The sequence below is a fragment of the Erigeron canadensis genome, chromosome 1, assembly GCF_010389155.1.
Source record: "Erigeron canadensis isolate Cc75 chromosome 1, C_canadensis_v1, whole genome shotgun sequence".
NCBI lineage: Eukaryota > Viridiplantae > Streptophyta > Magnoliopsida > Asterales > Asteraceae > Erigeron > Erigeron canadensis.
The window spans coordinates 40,089,489-40,107,004 of NC_057761.1; the positions used below are offsets into that span (position 1 = coordinate 40,089,489).

The 17,516-nt window shown below is 33.3% G+C and overlaps 3 protein-coding genes across 3 annotated transcripts; 2 read left to right on the top strand and 1 right to left on the bottom strand.

Annotated features, from left to right (window-relative positions):
• Nucleotides 1–915: 915 nt before the first annotated feature.
• Nucleotides 916–4,055, top strand: LOC122585400 (cytochrome P450 CYP72A219-like). The gene is made up of 4 exons (XM_043757533.1): nucleotides 916–1,228; nucleotides 2,032–2,249; nucleotides 2,825–3,072; nucleotides 3,148–4,055. Exons 1-4 carry the CDS (start codon nucleotides 952–954, stop codon nucleotides 3,959–3,961), a joined length of 1,557 nt encoding a protein of 518 aa, XP_043613468.1. The 5' UTR covers nucleotides 916–951; the 3' UTR covers nucleotides 3,962–4,055.
• Nucleotides 4,056–7,734: 3,679 nt separating this feature from the next.
• Nucleotides 7,735–10,029, top strand: LOC122586004 (cytochrome P450 CYP72A219-like). Its single transcript, XM_043758119.1, has 4 exons — nucleotides 7,735–8,008; nucleotides 8,553–8,770; nucleotides 8,906–9,150; nucleotides 9,219–10,029. The coding sequence occupies exons 1-4, from the start codon at nucleotides 7,735–7,737 to the stop codon at nucleotides 10,027–10,029; spliced, it is 1,548 nt and encodes a 515-aa protein (XP_043614054.1).
• Nucleotides 10,030–12,465: 2,436 nt separating this feature from the next.
• Nucleotides 12,466–13,014, bottom strand: LOC122592229 (zinc finger protein GIS3-like). The gene has a single exon (XM_043764426.1). It carries the CDS (start codon nucleotides 13,012–13,014, stop codon nucleotides 12,466–12,468), a length of 549 nt encoding a protein of 182 aa, XP_043620361.1.
• Between the last annotated feature and the right edge of the window lie 4,502 nt (nucleotides 13,015–17,516).

Here is a 17,516-nt window from a genome sequence, read left to right on the forward strand (position 1 = left end):
AAGAAATAAGAATCGAGGAAAATTCAAAAGTAAAAATTAAAGACATGTTTGTTTGACACTTAGACTTAAGTCAATAAAATTTTTTTGTTTTGTGACTTACAAGTAATAAAAAAAAAAATGACTTAATTTATATATACATTTTTTTTAATCAATTCAGTCATTTAATAGTTAAAAAAAAAAATAAGAACTAACAGTTCTTAAGATATATTTTATTATTAATAACAAAGACTTTTGTTTTTTTTTATAAACGGGAAATTGAATTGAACTTGAATGGAATACCGTATGATTATAAATGTTAACAATAGAGTTTCCTTATTTTGAGAATCATTTATTTAAGAACTATGAGAACCTTTAATTTATATATTTGTTCACATGTTTTATGTTCATTCACATGTGAAATGATATAAAAATATATATTGTAAAAGATATTTTTTGAAAAAACCTTCAAAGTAGCCTTTTTATGAACTTGTGAATGAATTTGTTCACACTTTTTATTCACATGTGACAAACGACTATATACAAGGTTTTGAAATTTTTTTTAATCTGCAACATATATTTATAACGTTTCACATGTGAATGAACAAAAAAAATCATATATTCCAATATAAAATTTAAAAGTTTCTACGAACTTAAAAAAAATTGTGTTATCAAAATAAGGGTACAATTACCAATAAGTCGAAGTCAGTTCCTATTTTGCTACGTTATAGTTATAACTTTTAAATTTAGTCATTGTACGTCAACATAGTTGAATAAACAAATTCATTTATATTTTATATGTTGTTTTGTAACGAAACATAAAATATACTCTAAATTACGTGGCTACAGACTAGCTCTTGATAGCATCATCAAGTGGAATAGTGGATGATATATATATGAAGGTAAAAAATATTTCATTAATAATCATACTCTCTTTCTTCCTCTGAAGAAACAAGAAAGAAAAAAAAAACATATATGGAAACATTTGGTAGAGTGGCGGTCACTATATTTATAGTTGTGATAGTGAGATGGGGATGGAAAGTGGTGAACTGGGTATGGTTGAAGCCAAAGAAACTAGAGAAATGGCTTAGAAATGAAGGATACAAAGGTAACTCATACAAGTTTCTACTAGGTGACATGAGAGAGTTTGCAAAAATGGTGAAAGAAGGTAGATCAAAGCCTATTCCAATGATCACTCATGATATCACTTCCTATGCTCTCCCTTTTGATCATCACATTATCACCAAATATGGTATGTTTTAATTAACTAATTCATGATCTTCTAGCTTCTTTAATTAGTTTTTTTCTTTCTAAACACTAGATTTTTTTTACTCAGATAGATGTATGCGGGCTAACCAAGTTAGTGACCCTTTTCTACATCCTTTCTTGATCACCCCAGGATATAACCTACCTAGTGAGATTCGAAATTGGGACCTCTTGTAAAGATATGGAATAATCACTAGGTCAACTTAATTAGAGATTTAAATTGATAATTTAGTCACGGGATAACCTTAGCTAGATCCCAGGTCCATAACTATTTAATTTTCCATCATTATGTTTTTGTTATATTTGGTTTGATCTAGTGTTTGATGTTGATCTATCTATCTATAGTTGATATATGATTTTTGTAGCAAGGATGTTTATTATTTATGCCTTTGCAAAATTCATTATATGATGATAAATAAATACTTTCAAAATGTCACACCAAAACGTAGGCTAACCAACCATGTGCACGGGTTGAAACCCGGCCTGACCTGGTAAAATGCGGCCCGACCTCCGAAAGCATGAAAAATGTAACCGTAACCCGGCCCGTGAAGGTCCGGGTCGGATCGGGTTCGGACGGGTCACGGGTTTCTTTCACAATTTTCTGGTTTTTGCCTTTCACCTGACCCGGCCCGATCCGTCCAACCCATGACCTGCGAATGCATTAAAAACGTGACCCGTGACCCGGCCGTTAGTGTTTCGGGCGGGTTTGTTCAGGTTGGTTCCGGGTCGGGTCACGATTTCGGTCCAAATGCTCATCCCTACATTATTTGAACCCAAACATATATATAGGTGAAAAGGCGTTCATATGGTTGGGGCCAAAGCCAAGGGTGTATATAAAGGATCCAGAGTTGGTAAAAGAGATTTTGTCAAGACCTGACGACTTTCCCAAGCCACACCCCGAACCATTTCGGGATAGCATCGTTGGTGGACTTCTCGTCACCGAGGGTCAGAAATGGAACAAACATAGAAAAATTATCAACCCTGCTTTTAATCTTCAAAATCTCAAGGTTGGTGTTTTTTATTTAATTCCGATAGTAGTCAAACTTTTTATTGATTAATTAATGGTAATATATTAATGTGATTGAAAATGATAAATATGAGTATATGACCCACCCAGAAGATACAAAGAAAGGGGTGACATACCAAAACGAAATATGACACAGAAAGCCCACCTATTATATGACATAAATGAATCAAAAGTCAAAGCTTTTCCTCAATCTATTCAACACTTGCACCTAAATATTTAAATCAAATGTTTTAAAAACAGATATTTTAATCATATAGAATAGTACCGGTATCCGTTTAATGGTAGTATCGGTTTTTGGCCGGTGGTTATTATAATTTTCTTTAATATAAAATACTACAAAACTTGTTACAATTCAACGAATATAATCAGATTACAATTCATTCAATAATGGTACCAAATATGCATTTTATAACAAAATATAAGTTTTAAAGTTAACAAACAACCATATATAACATTAAAGTATAATAAAAATAAATGACCCATTTGCCTGTACATGGGCCGAAAGAATATTGTTGCTTGTCTTTATGTTCAAAATCTAAAACATCATCTGCACAGATCATGTTCTCGGCTATCCAGTCCTGTTGTAGTGAAATGGTGTGTAAATGGGAATTGCTAACCACCGGAATCGATGATTCCATTGAAGTTGATGTATGGCCTTATATTGATAATTTGGCGGGTGATGTGATTTCACGAACTGCATTTGGTAGCAACTACGAAGAAGGAAGGAAGATATTCCAAATTCAAAGAGAACAAATTGATCTTTTGCACCAAATGTTGTTCATGCTTCTTCTCCCCGGAAGAAGGTAACTTATGGCAATTAATGCGATGGTACTGATGTTTGGATATATATCGTGTTAATTTATTTGAAATTAATTTAGGTTCATACCCACAAGAGCAAACAAGAAATTTAATCAAAATCGCAAGGAGCTTCAAAATGTACTCAAAGGTATAATCGACAAGAAGAAGAAAGCAATCGAGACAGGAGAAAGTAGTTGTGATGATTTACTTGGAATTCTGTTAGAATCAAATTCAAAGGAGATTGAAGAAAATGGAATTGGAATGAGTATGGAAGATGTAATTGAAGAATGTAAGTTATTTTACATTGCTGGATCCGACACAACCTCAAATTTAGTAGTATGGACCATGGTCTGTTTAGGATTACACAAAGAATGGCAAGTTCGGGCTAGAGAAGAAATAAAAGAAGTTTTTGGTAATCGCGAACTTGATTTTGAAGGACTTAAAAACCTCAAAACTTTGACAATGATCCTATACGAGGTTCTTAGGTTATACCCACCGGTAATCATGACGACACGGGCAACTTTCAAGGAGACAAAGCTAGGAAACATGATGATACCACCAGGTGTGACTTTGGCCTTGGCCATGATCCATATTCATCACGATCGGGATATATGGGGTGAAGATGCATCTGAGTTTAAACCTGAAAGATTCTTGGATGGAATTTCGAATGCAACAAAGGGAAAAGGATCAAGTCCATATCTTCCATTCTCTAGTGGTCCTCGTGTTTGCATTGGGCAAAATTTTGCCATGACGGAAGCAAAAACTGCGATGGCAATGATACTTAGACGTTTCTCGTTTGAGCTTTCTCCGTCTTACAAACACTCTCCTTTTCCTATCTTCACTATGCCACCCCAGTTTGGTGCGCATTTGATGCTACGTAACATATCATCGTAGTTTATCTTATTTTTTAATATGTAATTTTCGACTTGTATACCGAATAAGATTTAATAATTAATACTAATATGTAAATAATATGATTTTTAGAACCTATATGTGGTGCCTTGCTATGACCATGGCCTGACACACTTAGAGACGTAGTATAGGGTTTCCCATTAGGTGATTGTAACTAAGAGGACTAAAGGTACACACATTAAATACCAAAGGGGTTGAATGTATAATTACTCTCATTATAAATAGAGGGTAATTAACCTTAAGTTAAAGTTAATCGCTACACATAATCCCTAACTAAATTCTGTGTTTTCTCCTCTCCAATTCGTGCATCAAGCAACAGCCAAATTACTCATCCCATTACTATTCAATCACTTTGTTTTGGTAACCCGAAATCAATGGTAAACATGTTTAATGCCTTTACAGGTTCCACAGAATCATCTGGTGAGTATTTTCCCTTGAATCAAACCATGTTTATTCCAACAATAGTTCTATACAGTTTTTTTTATGAAAGATATGCTCCCCTGTTTATTTGATTTTTATATCATTTAGTAAGTTATGCATTGTTATTACAGCGCTTTAACGTTCTCGTACCTGCTAATTGTTAAAGATGTAAATATTAATTCCACAACTCTCCATGATAATAATTATATATTAAAATAAAAAATGATGTATTACATTGCGTAGCTGCAGATGCATCTTCACATGTAATGAAGATAGTATTATATTTAATCCAATGATCACAGATTAAATTTTTATATATAATTATATATGTTTATAACATATGTTTGATGGTGACTGATGATCACAGATTCAATTTTTAATAATCAATCTTGGAATATAAAAAGGTTGATGGTCTTCTCAATTGTATAATTTAGTTGTTTTGTGTTTGGGGGTATGCATAGTCCCAAAATGACCATCGTTTTTGGAATAGAAAAAGCTCATTGAAATCCTAATATTAATTAGATACGGTATGGAAGCTTCACAGAAACGTTTTGGTATATACGGAAACTTCAAGGAAACGTTTCGTATGAGTTTCCGTTTCCATGGAGTTTCTGAAACGGTTACGCCTATCCGTTTGGAGTTTCGGTGCATCATACATATCATGTTTGAAATTTTGTAGAAAAAATAATAATTGGGAATAGGATTTTTGCTAAAATATAGGTGGACTCTCATTAACTTGCATAAATAGTTGTGTTTTTTTATCAAATAATTTAGGGATGAATGTTTAATTATGGAAGATATAGTTTTTTTTTTTCATTTTATGCATAACGTACAATGACAGCCCTATGACTGTAGTTAGCATTTTCTTTAACTATTGATATATACATATTGATATATACATAGAGTATGTTCTTGGCTATCTGCTCAAGCTGTATTGAAATGGTTGACAAATGGGAGCTGCTAATTACGGCCTCTGGAACCATTTCCATTGAAGTGGACGTATGGCCATATATCGATTTAGCGTGTGTGATAAGTACCCGCGCGTTACGGCGGTGAGATGATGGGGCGATAGGTCATAGAGTGTGATGAGTCATAGGAGGTGATAGGTCATAGAGTGTGATAGCCAAAAATTCGTCAAAACTATATCGAATGACCTCTCTAATGAAAAATCATGAATTTTAAGAACACCCATATAAATTTTATAATTTTTTGATGTACGGTTTTTGAGATAAACGATTTTGAATGAATTATAGAATTAAAGTGATTTATGAAGTAGAGAAAAAAAAAATGAGCGGTTGAGATTTGTAGAGAGAGGGGAAATGAGTGGTTGAAAAGTTAAAAGTTGAAAATTGAAAATTTTTGGAAAGAACAAATGCTTTATAATGTGGTAGAGATAGAGATTTATACATTTTAAAATAAAATTGTGACAAACATATATACCCAAAGTCCATTGAGTTTGAGCTATAGATAACAACGTACCAAATTAATTAATTTGGGCCAATATGTTTGTTTGTACTTAAGATAAGAGTGTACGTCCATCAAGTATCATTGCCAACGACAGGTTTACAATATAAATAATAACCAAAAGTAACTTTCGTATACGTAGTTCTTAACTATAGCGGATAGCCTTTGTGTAATTGTGTTTATCATCTTTCATTTTAATATATAGAGAAAATTAAATTTTTTCCCTCAAGTTGACAAAATTTTTAGTTATTATCCTTAAATGAATTAATTACAGAAAAATCTCAGAATTGATAATTTTTTTCAGTTTTTACTCGGCAACCAAACGCCGCCTAATTGGTTCGTTAAGTGAGGGGCAAATTCCCCATTTCATTTTCATTCTCTTCTACCATAGTCAATAACCAGCAGATAATATCTTTCCAATATATCTTTCTAATATATACATAAAATATAAACCCAGACAAATAAATTCCTATCAAACAATCATTGAAAACTATAATGTGCCATAACAAAATATCAATATTAAATATAACTTTGGACATGAGAGTCATTTCGATTCCCTCAATATTCATTCACTAGAGTCATTTTCCTTTAATCCTTCAATCAAACTTTGAATACCAACAACCAAATTTATATTATTATATATCTTCATGATTATAGATCTATATATAGTCGATCTATAGATCAATAGATCTGAAAAAGTGAAAGTATAAACCAATTTAAATAACTCGAAACCCATTAGATTCATATTCGGGATTAATAATCAAAAACCCATTTACATTATGTACCGAGCACCACCGCTACTCAGCCGCTGTCGCGCCACCATTACTTGCCCACTGCTGCAATTCTGCCTTGTCGCCGCCGTACACACCACCGAAGCTCAGCCACGTTTTCATCTTATAAATGTTACTATGTACATGTCAGTGATTTGTATAGCCGATGAAATAAGTCACTTGTTGGGTTGTGTGTGTTTTTCTTGTGTGTTTGTTGTGGATTTAGATATAGGTAGAGATTATGTTTTTGGGAAAGAGATATATATGAGTTAGATATAGACCCATTCCAATCCATCAAATCTAAGAGAGAGAGAAAAGCGGATTTGATTTTTGATATTCAAAGTTTGTGGATTTGGGGTTTTTATTGGATTGGGAATGGTGGGTTTTTTAATTTTGAGAATGATGTTATGAAGATCCGGTGGTGTTTGAGTATGGAAGAAAAATAATGAGAGCGAAATGACGAATATGCCCCTTTTTTAACGGACCAAATAGATGGCGTTTGGTTGCGGAGTCAAAACTGAAAAAACTAACTAACTTCGGGGTTTTTTCTGTAATTGATTTACAATAGTTGAAAATCCTGTTAATTCGAAGGAAAAAAAAAAGTAATTTTCTCTAATATATAAGTCAGAATCATAGTGATTTACAACGACCGAAGAAAATGACAAAAGTAATATTAAACTCTTCTGTTTGATATCATCCGTATTATTTGGATTTGCCGCATTGCTCATTCTAAAGTTACCTATCAATATACGCTAAAGGTAACCAATTGGCCTAACCCAGACGGACGAAGCCTCTAACCTATTGGACTAACCCACTAACCCGTCCGCCAATAGGCAGGACAAACCATATGTACTAAAACAAATATTAAGTGGCATACTATACTCTCGGCATGGGCTGAAACAAACCTCGTATAGATAGATGAACATATATTACGAGTAGTAGTCCTTGTCGATCTATCTTCTTTTTCACTAATCAAATAATTAAAAGCATAAATAAACGTGGGCTCTAGATAGCATCGTCAAATGCATGCTACTTATATAAAGCTGAAAGATACATATAACATTGTAATCATACTATCTCTATTTCTCCCAAAATTAAACAATGGAAACATTTGGTAAAGTGGCGGTCACTATTTTTATAGTTGTGATAATGAGGTGGGCATGGAAAGTAGTAAACATGGTATGGTTGAAGCCAAAGAAGCTAGAGAAATGGCTCAGAAATGAAGGTTATAAAGGTAACTCGTACAAGTTTCCACTAGGTGACATGAGAGAGGTTGCAACAATGATCAAAGAAGGTAGATCAAAGCCTAGTCCAATCACTCATGATATCACTTCCTATGCTCTCCCTTTTGATCATCATATCATCACCAAATATGGTATGTACTAACTGATTTCTAGCTTCTTTTTTTAATCGGTAGTACATGGCCTAACCAAGTCATACCTGTGACCGTTTCAAGCTTCTTTTTCTCTATGCCTTTTGTGCTATATAATAACTTGATCTAGTGTTGCTCAACCATGGTTGTTTTCTTGTATCAAAGAATTTGGTGGAGTATATAACTAACCTTATCTAACACCCTCCCTTTGGAGATAGTGGTCATGAGTTCGATCATCTTCTCACACAAGGGTTGGAGGGTCTTTTCTCTCATTTAGTTAAAAAATAGAAGCAGTCTCTCTCTACTTAGGTAGAGGTAAGGTCTGCCTACATCTTAACCTCCCCGATATACCATCAAAGTGTTGGGGCTCAAAACCCGTAAAAAGCGGCACTGACAGTTTCTTTCTTTCTTTCTTTCTTTAACAATTTATGGCTTTAAATAGTTCATTATTTAATTTGTTTCTATATTTTTGATTATGAAATATTGCGGAAGTACATATATGTCCAACCAAACGCTCTAACCATTTGAGCTAAACGATGTTTCATAGGTGAAAAATCGTTCATATGGGTTGGGCCAAACCCAAGGATGTATGTAACAGATCCGGAGTTGATAAAAGAGATACTATCAAGGCCCAACGAGTTTCAGAAGCAACATCCTGAGCCATTTCGGGATAGCATCATCGGTGGACTTCTTGTCAGTGAAGGTCACAAATGGACCAAACATAGAAAAATAATTAATCCTGCTTTCAATCTTCAAAATCTCAAGGTTGGTTTTCTTTTGTTGAATACCAATATTCGTTAGAGATGGCCCATTATTTTTCCTATAGAATGGGCCGAAATGAATGTATCTCATTTTCATATTCAAAATCTAATTATTGTATGGCTTGATATGTGCATATAGATCATGTTCTCGGCTATCCGCTCCAGTTGCAGTGATATGGTCCACAAATTGGAGCTGCTAATTGGCGGAACTGATTACACTGAAGTTGACGTATGGCCGTATATTGATAACTTGGCGGGTGAGGTGATTTCACGAACCGCATTTGGTAGCAATTACAAAGAAGGGGAGAAGATATTCCGAATCCAAAGAGATCAAGTTGACCTTTTGTTCCAAATGTTGTCTATACTTTATCTACCCGGCAGAAGGTAACAATTCAGAAGATAATATGGTAATGTTACCTGCTATACTTTACGTTAATTTGAAAATTGATTAGGTTCATACCAACGAGAGCAAACAAGAAGTTTAAACAAAATTGTGAAGAGCTCCACACGTTGCTAAAGGGTATAATCGACAAGAAGAAGAAGGCAATCGAGACAGGGGAATGTAGCTGTGACGATCTACTTGGAATTTTGTTAGAATCTAATTCAAAAGAGATTGAAGAAAATGGAGTTGGAATGAGTATGGAAGATGTAATTGAAGAATGTAAATTATTTTACATTGCTGGATCCGACACAACCTCAAGTTTGATTGTGTGGACTATGGTGTGTTTGGGATTACACAAAGAATGGCAAGTTCTAGCTCGAGAAGAGATACAAAAAGTCTTCGGTAATCGCGAACTCGATTTTGAAGGACTTAAAAACCTCAAGGTTTTAACAATGATCTTATACGAGGCTCTCAGGTTATACCCACCGGTGGTAATGATGGAACGAGCAACCGTTAAGGAGACAAAGCTAGGGAACATGATGATACCACCCGGTATGCAACTAGCCTTGGCCATGATCCAAATTCATCATGACCGTGATATATGGGGTGAAGATGCAAATGAGTTCAAACCCGAAAGATTCTCGGATGGAATGTTGAATGCAACAAAAGGAAAAGGATCAAGTCCATATTTTCCATTCTCTAGCGGTCCTCGTATTTGCATTGGGCAAAATTTTGCCTTGACGGAAGCAAAAACCGCGATAACGATGATTCTTCAAAGTTTCTCGTTTGAACTTTCTCCATCTTACAAACATTCTCCTTTTCCGGTGTTCACTCTGCCACCTCAGTTTGGTGCTCATCTGATACTTCGTAACATAACCTAGTCGTCTTATTAAAATATGTACTTTTTTTGTAATTTGAATAAGATTTAGTAAGTAAAATGAGGCGCTTTTATGGATCACTAATACTTAATTATGTAACTTTTTTAATTTTAGTAAAAACATGGATTTTGCTAAACGAAGCCTTAAGAGCTTTCGTTAATTAAGGTGCATTAAATAGTTGTACACTTACCATAAAAATCAGGGGTGAGCTTTTGATATGGAAACGTACAACCTTTTTATGCACGTTAAGTGAAGTCATAATTAAGGGTTTTATTTAGCATTTTCCTAAAAACATTACTTGTATTAGAAATTCATATAGAATGATATATATTATGATATATGATTTTGTATTAGAAATTCATATAGAATGAAATATATTATGATTTATGATGTGATTATTCTTGTTATTAATAGAATATACACGTACAGATCGACCGATTGAAACAAATAAGGTAATAGAATAAGTAAAAGGTAAGATTAAAATTAGAATTTTTTTACGGATAGGACTCAAATCAATTTAAATAGTGTAAGTAGGAACTTTAGCCTGGTATTTTGCAAAAGTGGGAAGTCCGGTGTCTTAGACACCGAACTTGTCCACGTACACACAAGTCCGGTATCTACACCACCATTTGAATTTATTTGAGTCTTATCCGTAAAAAAATTTCTTAAAATTGAGATACGTACGTTTGTTGTTGGTATAAAATAACTATATTACAAAAAATTGTAATGCATCTCGTTTAAGGAAACATTGTAAAAGATTTGAAAATATTTGTGCCCCGATACGAGAGCGCGCGTACGAAAACCTCTGGAGAAGGCTCTTTCAGATCGACGCCCGACTGACCGTGGGCGATACTTATGCTGTGCAGGTAGTTAGGGTACCCGCTATATCCGATATCTTAAAAGACTACTTCTCCGGATGAGGTAGTTGAGTGTGTCTCCAAAGGTACGTTGTGCTTTTGAATGTGCTATTCTGAGTCCCACCTTTGAAGCTGGAGCATACCAGGTAACAGGTTTCTCTGTAATTAAAAGCATGTCTTTTTTTCTCCTCGTTATCGAATCTGATTTGGTCCGGGTTATATATGTGTAACGACCTCGTTGTTTCACCTCATTGCAGGTTTTTGATGAGCATGAACTACCTGTCTCAGACGTGTCGAAGATCGATGTCCAAAAAGCAATAGAAGAAGAGTTTGAGATGGAGTCGTCACACGATCGAGAAAATGAAGAAACGGAAAAATGCTTTCAGGCTCTATTTATTTATGTAAACGATACGAAGGTCAAGGTAACTCTTTTTTCTGATCAAATCTTCTCTTTACTTTGAACCGATTTACATGGATAGTAATTAGAAACTGATTTACAAAGATAGGATTAAGTTTCAGGTTTTGTCGGGCGGGCCAAGTTCATTCAATTCCTTTTGCTCCTCCCTACTTATTAACATCTCATTCGTGTTTTGTAGGTTCGGGAAAAACTATACAGCTGTGTTACAATATATAATAAAAGCATCATTTTAACTCGAATATATTAACATCTCTGGTGATTAGTAGTATTTGTTTGGGCTCATCTTGGCGTTTGTGAGCAAAACTAGTCTGCTAATTACTACAATATATAATAAAAGCATCATTTTAACCAAAAGTGCAAATTGGACACACTTGAAACTCAGATGATTCACCATTATTAGCAAAATGGCACAGTCTAAAACTCTATTTTGTAGATTAACGCCGCCAATATGAATGTATATGTTTTTATTTTAAATTACTCGTAATAAATTCAAAAATTTCTTTGCCCGGCTACAAGCTTTTAGTGAAAAAATTAGCAAGAAGGAGGCTTAGAGTTACAATCAACCAAAAAATAACAAGGAAGAGGCGGGTGTCTGGAAACGACAACAAGTACGTACCCCTTAGAGCAAAAATATATACTTGTAACTCACAATATGACAACAAAAAAGACTCTCATAAAGACCGAAAAAAAAAAAAAAACCATCCGTAAACTAGACCTTCTGATAACCAATATACATGTACATGATCCCACAATCTCAGCTTCACCCCTGTCGTCCAAATTCTGGCCTCAAAATCTGGGTAATATCCACTCCGTCTGGCCCACTACTGTTTCTCATATCTAAAGAAATAAGCCCATAATAAAATGCTAGTTGGCCCAACTTTGGGAAATTAACTATTAAGTCTAGTATTGGCCCATTAGGATCGTTTGCCTTTGGTCGAGGGACTGGTCTAATCGGTGGACGGTTATTCTTTTTTTTTTTTCGTTTCATATCTTTTGAACAATTACAGCAACTTTTCACAAAACCGCGATTTTATTAATCGAGCTTATACCATTCATGCTATGATTAAAAGTCCCTCAAAAATACTACTCGAACAAAAATAAATATCCCAAATTTTTAACAAGATTCAAGCCGGTAAATTGGCAAACTATATATGGCTAGCTCGGCTATAGTCTCAAATGCAAGTCAACTCCAACTGCATCATCATCATCACCTCCAGCCAACCCACAACTGGGTTGGCTATTTGTCTGAGTCAACGGCTCCCTAGCGTTACTTGCATAAGAAGCTGCTACAGAGCCGTGTGACATATGCAAGGCATAAGGAGCTCGCGGATAGTAAACCCATGATGGATGAGGAATAAAGCCGGTGGGTGGACATGGAAGTATCATCCGGCCACCATATTGTGGATTAGTGATATTGGGAATTATCGGATTTCTAATGAATGTGTTTCGAGTGGCTTGAATTTGAGCACGCTTTAACTGTTGGCGTACTTTCTTATGAGCGTTTTGGTGACCACCAAGAGCTTGTGAGTTTGCAAACTCACGGTGGCAATATGGACACTCGTATTTACGGCCATCAACAGACGATAAAGAAGGTATTATTTTCATGGATTCGAGTTCTTCATCCCCTTGTACATGAAATCCAAAGAGCTTTAACTTGGTGGTGGTTGTTTCACTTGCAGAATAGTTAGCTTGAGAGTCATCAATAGTTGCCATAATATGTATGCGCGTGTATAAATATATAATGTATGGATTTATATATGAGACATAGATAAATGGGTAAAGAATAGTATGAGAGATTGTTATGCATGGATGGTAGAATTTATAAGGCAGGTTTGGACATCCAAATAATAATAGAAGAAAAGTAGCTAGGTGTAAATTTGGCTATCATCTACTAGAGGAACACATAAGGGGTCCTTTTCATGATTAATGTATTTTTTATTTTATGGATGATATAATGCTTAAAGCATCTTGTATAAGTTTTGTATAGGTTTTGACTAATTAACATCATCGTATATTATATTTTGCGATGTTAATCTTACACAAGTATTATAACTTTGTCATAATTGGCATAATTAATGACTAGGGGGGCATCCACTATACGATTGTATGGCTTTCACAATTCTATCTTCTTAATTAAGCCTTTATATATATATATATATATATATAGGGTGGCTTTCAAATGAGAATGAAATTAAAATAAGAACAAATGAGAACACTTAAAAACTACATTTTGATGCATTAAAAGTCCATAAAACTAACATAGTGTTTAACTAATTATTATTATTTAAGTGTTTAACAACACATTGATCTGTCAAAATCAAAAAAATCACGTTTTTTGGTGGATGCATTATTTTGAAGAATATGCATCCAAAATGGATGCACAAAACAAAAAACATGATTTTTTTGATTTTGACAGGCCAATGTGTTGTTATACACTTAAATAATCATAATTAGTTAAGCACTATGTTAGTTTATGGACTTTTAATGCATCAAAATGATGTTTTTTAAGTGTTCTCACCGTTCTTATTTTAAGACTGTTCTCACTAGAGTGTTATATATATATATATATATATTATTGGTCATGTTGGTGTCGTCTATCAACTACGTCACTTGTTGCTCTTGCTTTTGCGGTAAGTTTAAGGTCGAAATGGTTGCCTTTCAATCGATCGGGCTAGTTAAACTAGTTTAAGTTGAATTAATCATCTCTATGTTAATTTGAAAATTACTAATTATTGCCTTTGGAAGCTGTAAAGGGTTACTAGCTCGTAGTAACTAGTTAATCTCTGACATCAAGTGGGCGATTATTATATATAATAGATTGATTTATTAGTCATACAAGTAGTTTAGAAAGATAGAAGAAATTAAGGAAGGGGTTAAAGATTAAAGAATGTGCGACATCCATGTTACTGTTGCATGGTGGTTGACCTAGACTACATATTACTACGATAATAATTAATGTTTATCAAAATGTACGTAGGCGGAGATATATCAGAAGGCACAAACTGACATATCACTAAACAAAAAAAATAATTTTTTTTCATAATTGTGGTGTGTAATTTTATATAAATTTGTATTTGAACCTTTTGATTTAATTAAAAAATCTTAACAATTTTGATTGTGAACAAGCATTCTAGTTCCACTAATTATATATTATCACCAATTAACTTAACTAATCAATTGCTAACAATTTGGTGGTTTTATGTAGATCGATCTGTATATAAACATGCAAAAGACGTGTCTTTAATTTTCACATGAGACAAATGTGTTGAGATCGATAATATATATGCAACGTATCAATAAAGCAAAAGGAATTTGCTGATTGATGAGTGGGTCGTGTTCGGTTGATATATTCGTGTTGTTATATAATACAGGGACTAGAATTGTGCCCAAATTTACAACGTGCGACGGTATTGCAAGGCTAGTTGGTCAGGGCAGACAATTTTGTGTGGTGAAAAGGTGATTGGTAGTTGATGTTAGACATGGATGGTGTAATTTAAAGTATTAATTGATTTATATTAGTTTATTAGTTTTTATTTAATCAAATATTAGTATTTAGGCCCGTGTATAATACACGGTAATTTACGACGTTATCAATATTATATGTTAGTTTATTATGATTTAAAACTTAGTTTACAATTTTTGTAATAAAAATTTAATCTAGATTATAAAACTTTGAGTTTTATAGTAAATATTTTTAAAAATATGTTCATCGAAGTCGTTTATTGTGATATACATAACGCTATTTGAATTTTACAAAATCATAATAAAATTGGTCTATATTATAAAACTTTGAGTATTATACTAAAATATTTTATAAAATATGTTCATCGAAGTCGTTTACTGTGATATACATAACAATATTTGAATATTACAAAATCATAATAAAACTGATCTATATTATAAAACACAATTTTATAGTGAAACATTTGTAAATATATATTCATCAAAGTCATTTACTATGATATATATAACGATATTTGAATATTACAAAATTGTTATATGTCCATCAAAGTTTTAGATTTTAATGGTTAAAAAGTGAAAATTTGTGACTGAAAAAAAAAAGTGTAAAATAAAGTTAAAATTAAAATTGAAGTCAACTTTGTGATTGGTCAAAAAGGGTAAATTTATGATTGGTCATTAAGTTTTTAGAGCAAATATCTTTTAGTATATTGAAAGATTTTATGGAGAAAAAAATTAGAAATAAAATGTTAAGATTTTTCTTAATTAATTAAATGATGAAAATCCAAAAAAAACATTTCTCAAGTTGATAGTTTCAAATTGTAATAACTATAAATTAGGTATTAGTGAGGGTAAAAAGTGTAAATTATTAATGAAAAACAAAATAGTGTAAATTAGTGAGATTTTTTCTACAAAGATTAATATAAATATATATAATATATTGATATATTCGGATAATGTTTATTAGGATTTTAAATTTATAATTAAATTAATAATGACATCATCAATTTTCAGTTTAATAAAATCGACAGTTATGATTGGTTAATAAGATATTAGGTCAATTTTCTTTTATTATATATAAAGATGTGATCTCGATATATAATACAACATTCTTTAATGTATTATCTTATCTTAATCTTAATATATATACTAAAGGGCAACTGACATAACCTCAATTGATCAATCACAACCTTCAATTTCTCAAAATTAATTAAACCAACACATGTCTAAATTAATTTATATTTTTTGGTTTTTAATCACCAATTTACACTTTAAACTCAATTTAAATATATCTAATTCATACTTTTTGATTTTCAATCAACAATTTAAACCAATTTAAAAATAATTAATACTTTTTTGTATAATGTCTACATAAACACAAGATGTAACATCCGTGACTTTTAACCATCGATTTATTTGTACAATTAGACTAACAATTTTAGTTAGTAATATATTTGGGGTCATTTTGGAGGTCATTTGTGTGCAACGTGCTTATTGAGGTCAATTAGTCATTTTATTTGGTCATACGGTGGTAATTGGCGTTCAATGGACTAGGAATGTGAAACGGGTCATTCGTGGATCCGACCCGCTACCCGTGACCCATCTAGCTTACCAACCTTATCCTCCCATTCTTTCACCCAATCCCAACCATTCATTCATTTCCTTATCTCCTTCTCTCTTTCTTTCTTTCTTTCTTGCAAGAACTCAAAAACACACGCACACACACATAAATCTCTCTCTCTCTTTAGATTTCTTGCATCAAAATCATTGTTATTAGTAGATTTGTTAGTAAAATCAAGGGTTTATCATCACCTTCATCATCTTGTCAAAATTTGGGTTTCTCAAAGTGCAAGACTTCTCCTTTTGGGTTCAAATTCAGGTTCATTGTTTGGTGGAAGTTTTGGTAAGTAATTTCTAACTCAAAATCACTATTTTATATTGTTAATCATGTCTCTTAGTCCAATCTAAGTGTTCTTGGTAAAATTTGGGTTCAAAATGGAATTGGGTCAAAATTAGGGTTTGGATGGATTTTGGTGTAATTTGAGTCAAGATTGATGTTATGAATCAAGATTATGATGTGGGTTATGTTTAATGATGTTAAAATGTGTTGATTTATGCATAAAAATGTGTCTTGGAGCTTCTTTAGTCGACCTTGAACTCAAAAATCTGCCCAGTCGGAGCACGACCACTCAGACAGACGCGCCGTGCTTGTGGCCATGCTACGTGTCCAGTTACTGCAGACGCTTACACGGCCGACCGTGCGAGCGGCCGCACTCTTTCTCTCTTTTCCTCAAGTTTTTCGTTTTGTTATAGGTCGACTTTTAATAATCCAAAACTTGTTTATTAGTCTTGTATCATCATTTTAAAGTCAACAAAATTGATTAAGCACATTCCTAAACACTTTGATTTTTACGTCAAATTTTGGTGCTAAGTCATTGGACCTTATTTAGCCAAAACTCTTCAAGTATTGTTTAAACGTTCTTAAATCACTTCTAATGCCTTTGGGGATTGTCTCATAGTATAGAAAGTTAGGCCTCATTGTTGGAATGCATTTGTGATGATGTGATGTTGTAAAGTAGGTTGAGATCGTTGTTGAAGTTTCGGTTGTGGACATTTGACGCTCGTTGGACATCTATAGCTCGATATTAACTTGTCGTTTTGCTTGGAAATCAAGGTGAGTTTCGTAGCTCTCTACTCAATTGAGATTCGGGCTGAAAAGTATACAACTTTTGTGTGTTGACTTGTTTGAGTGTGCA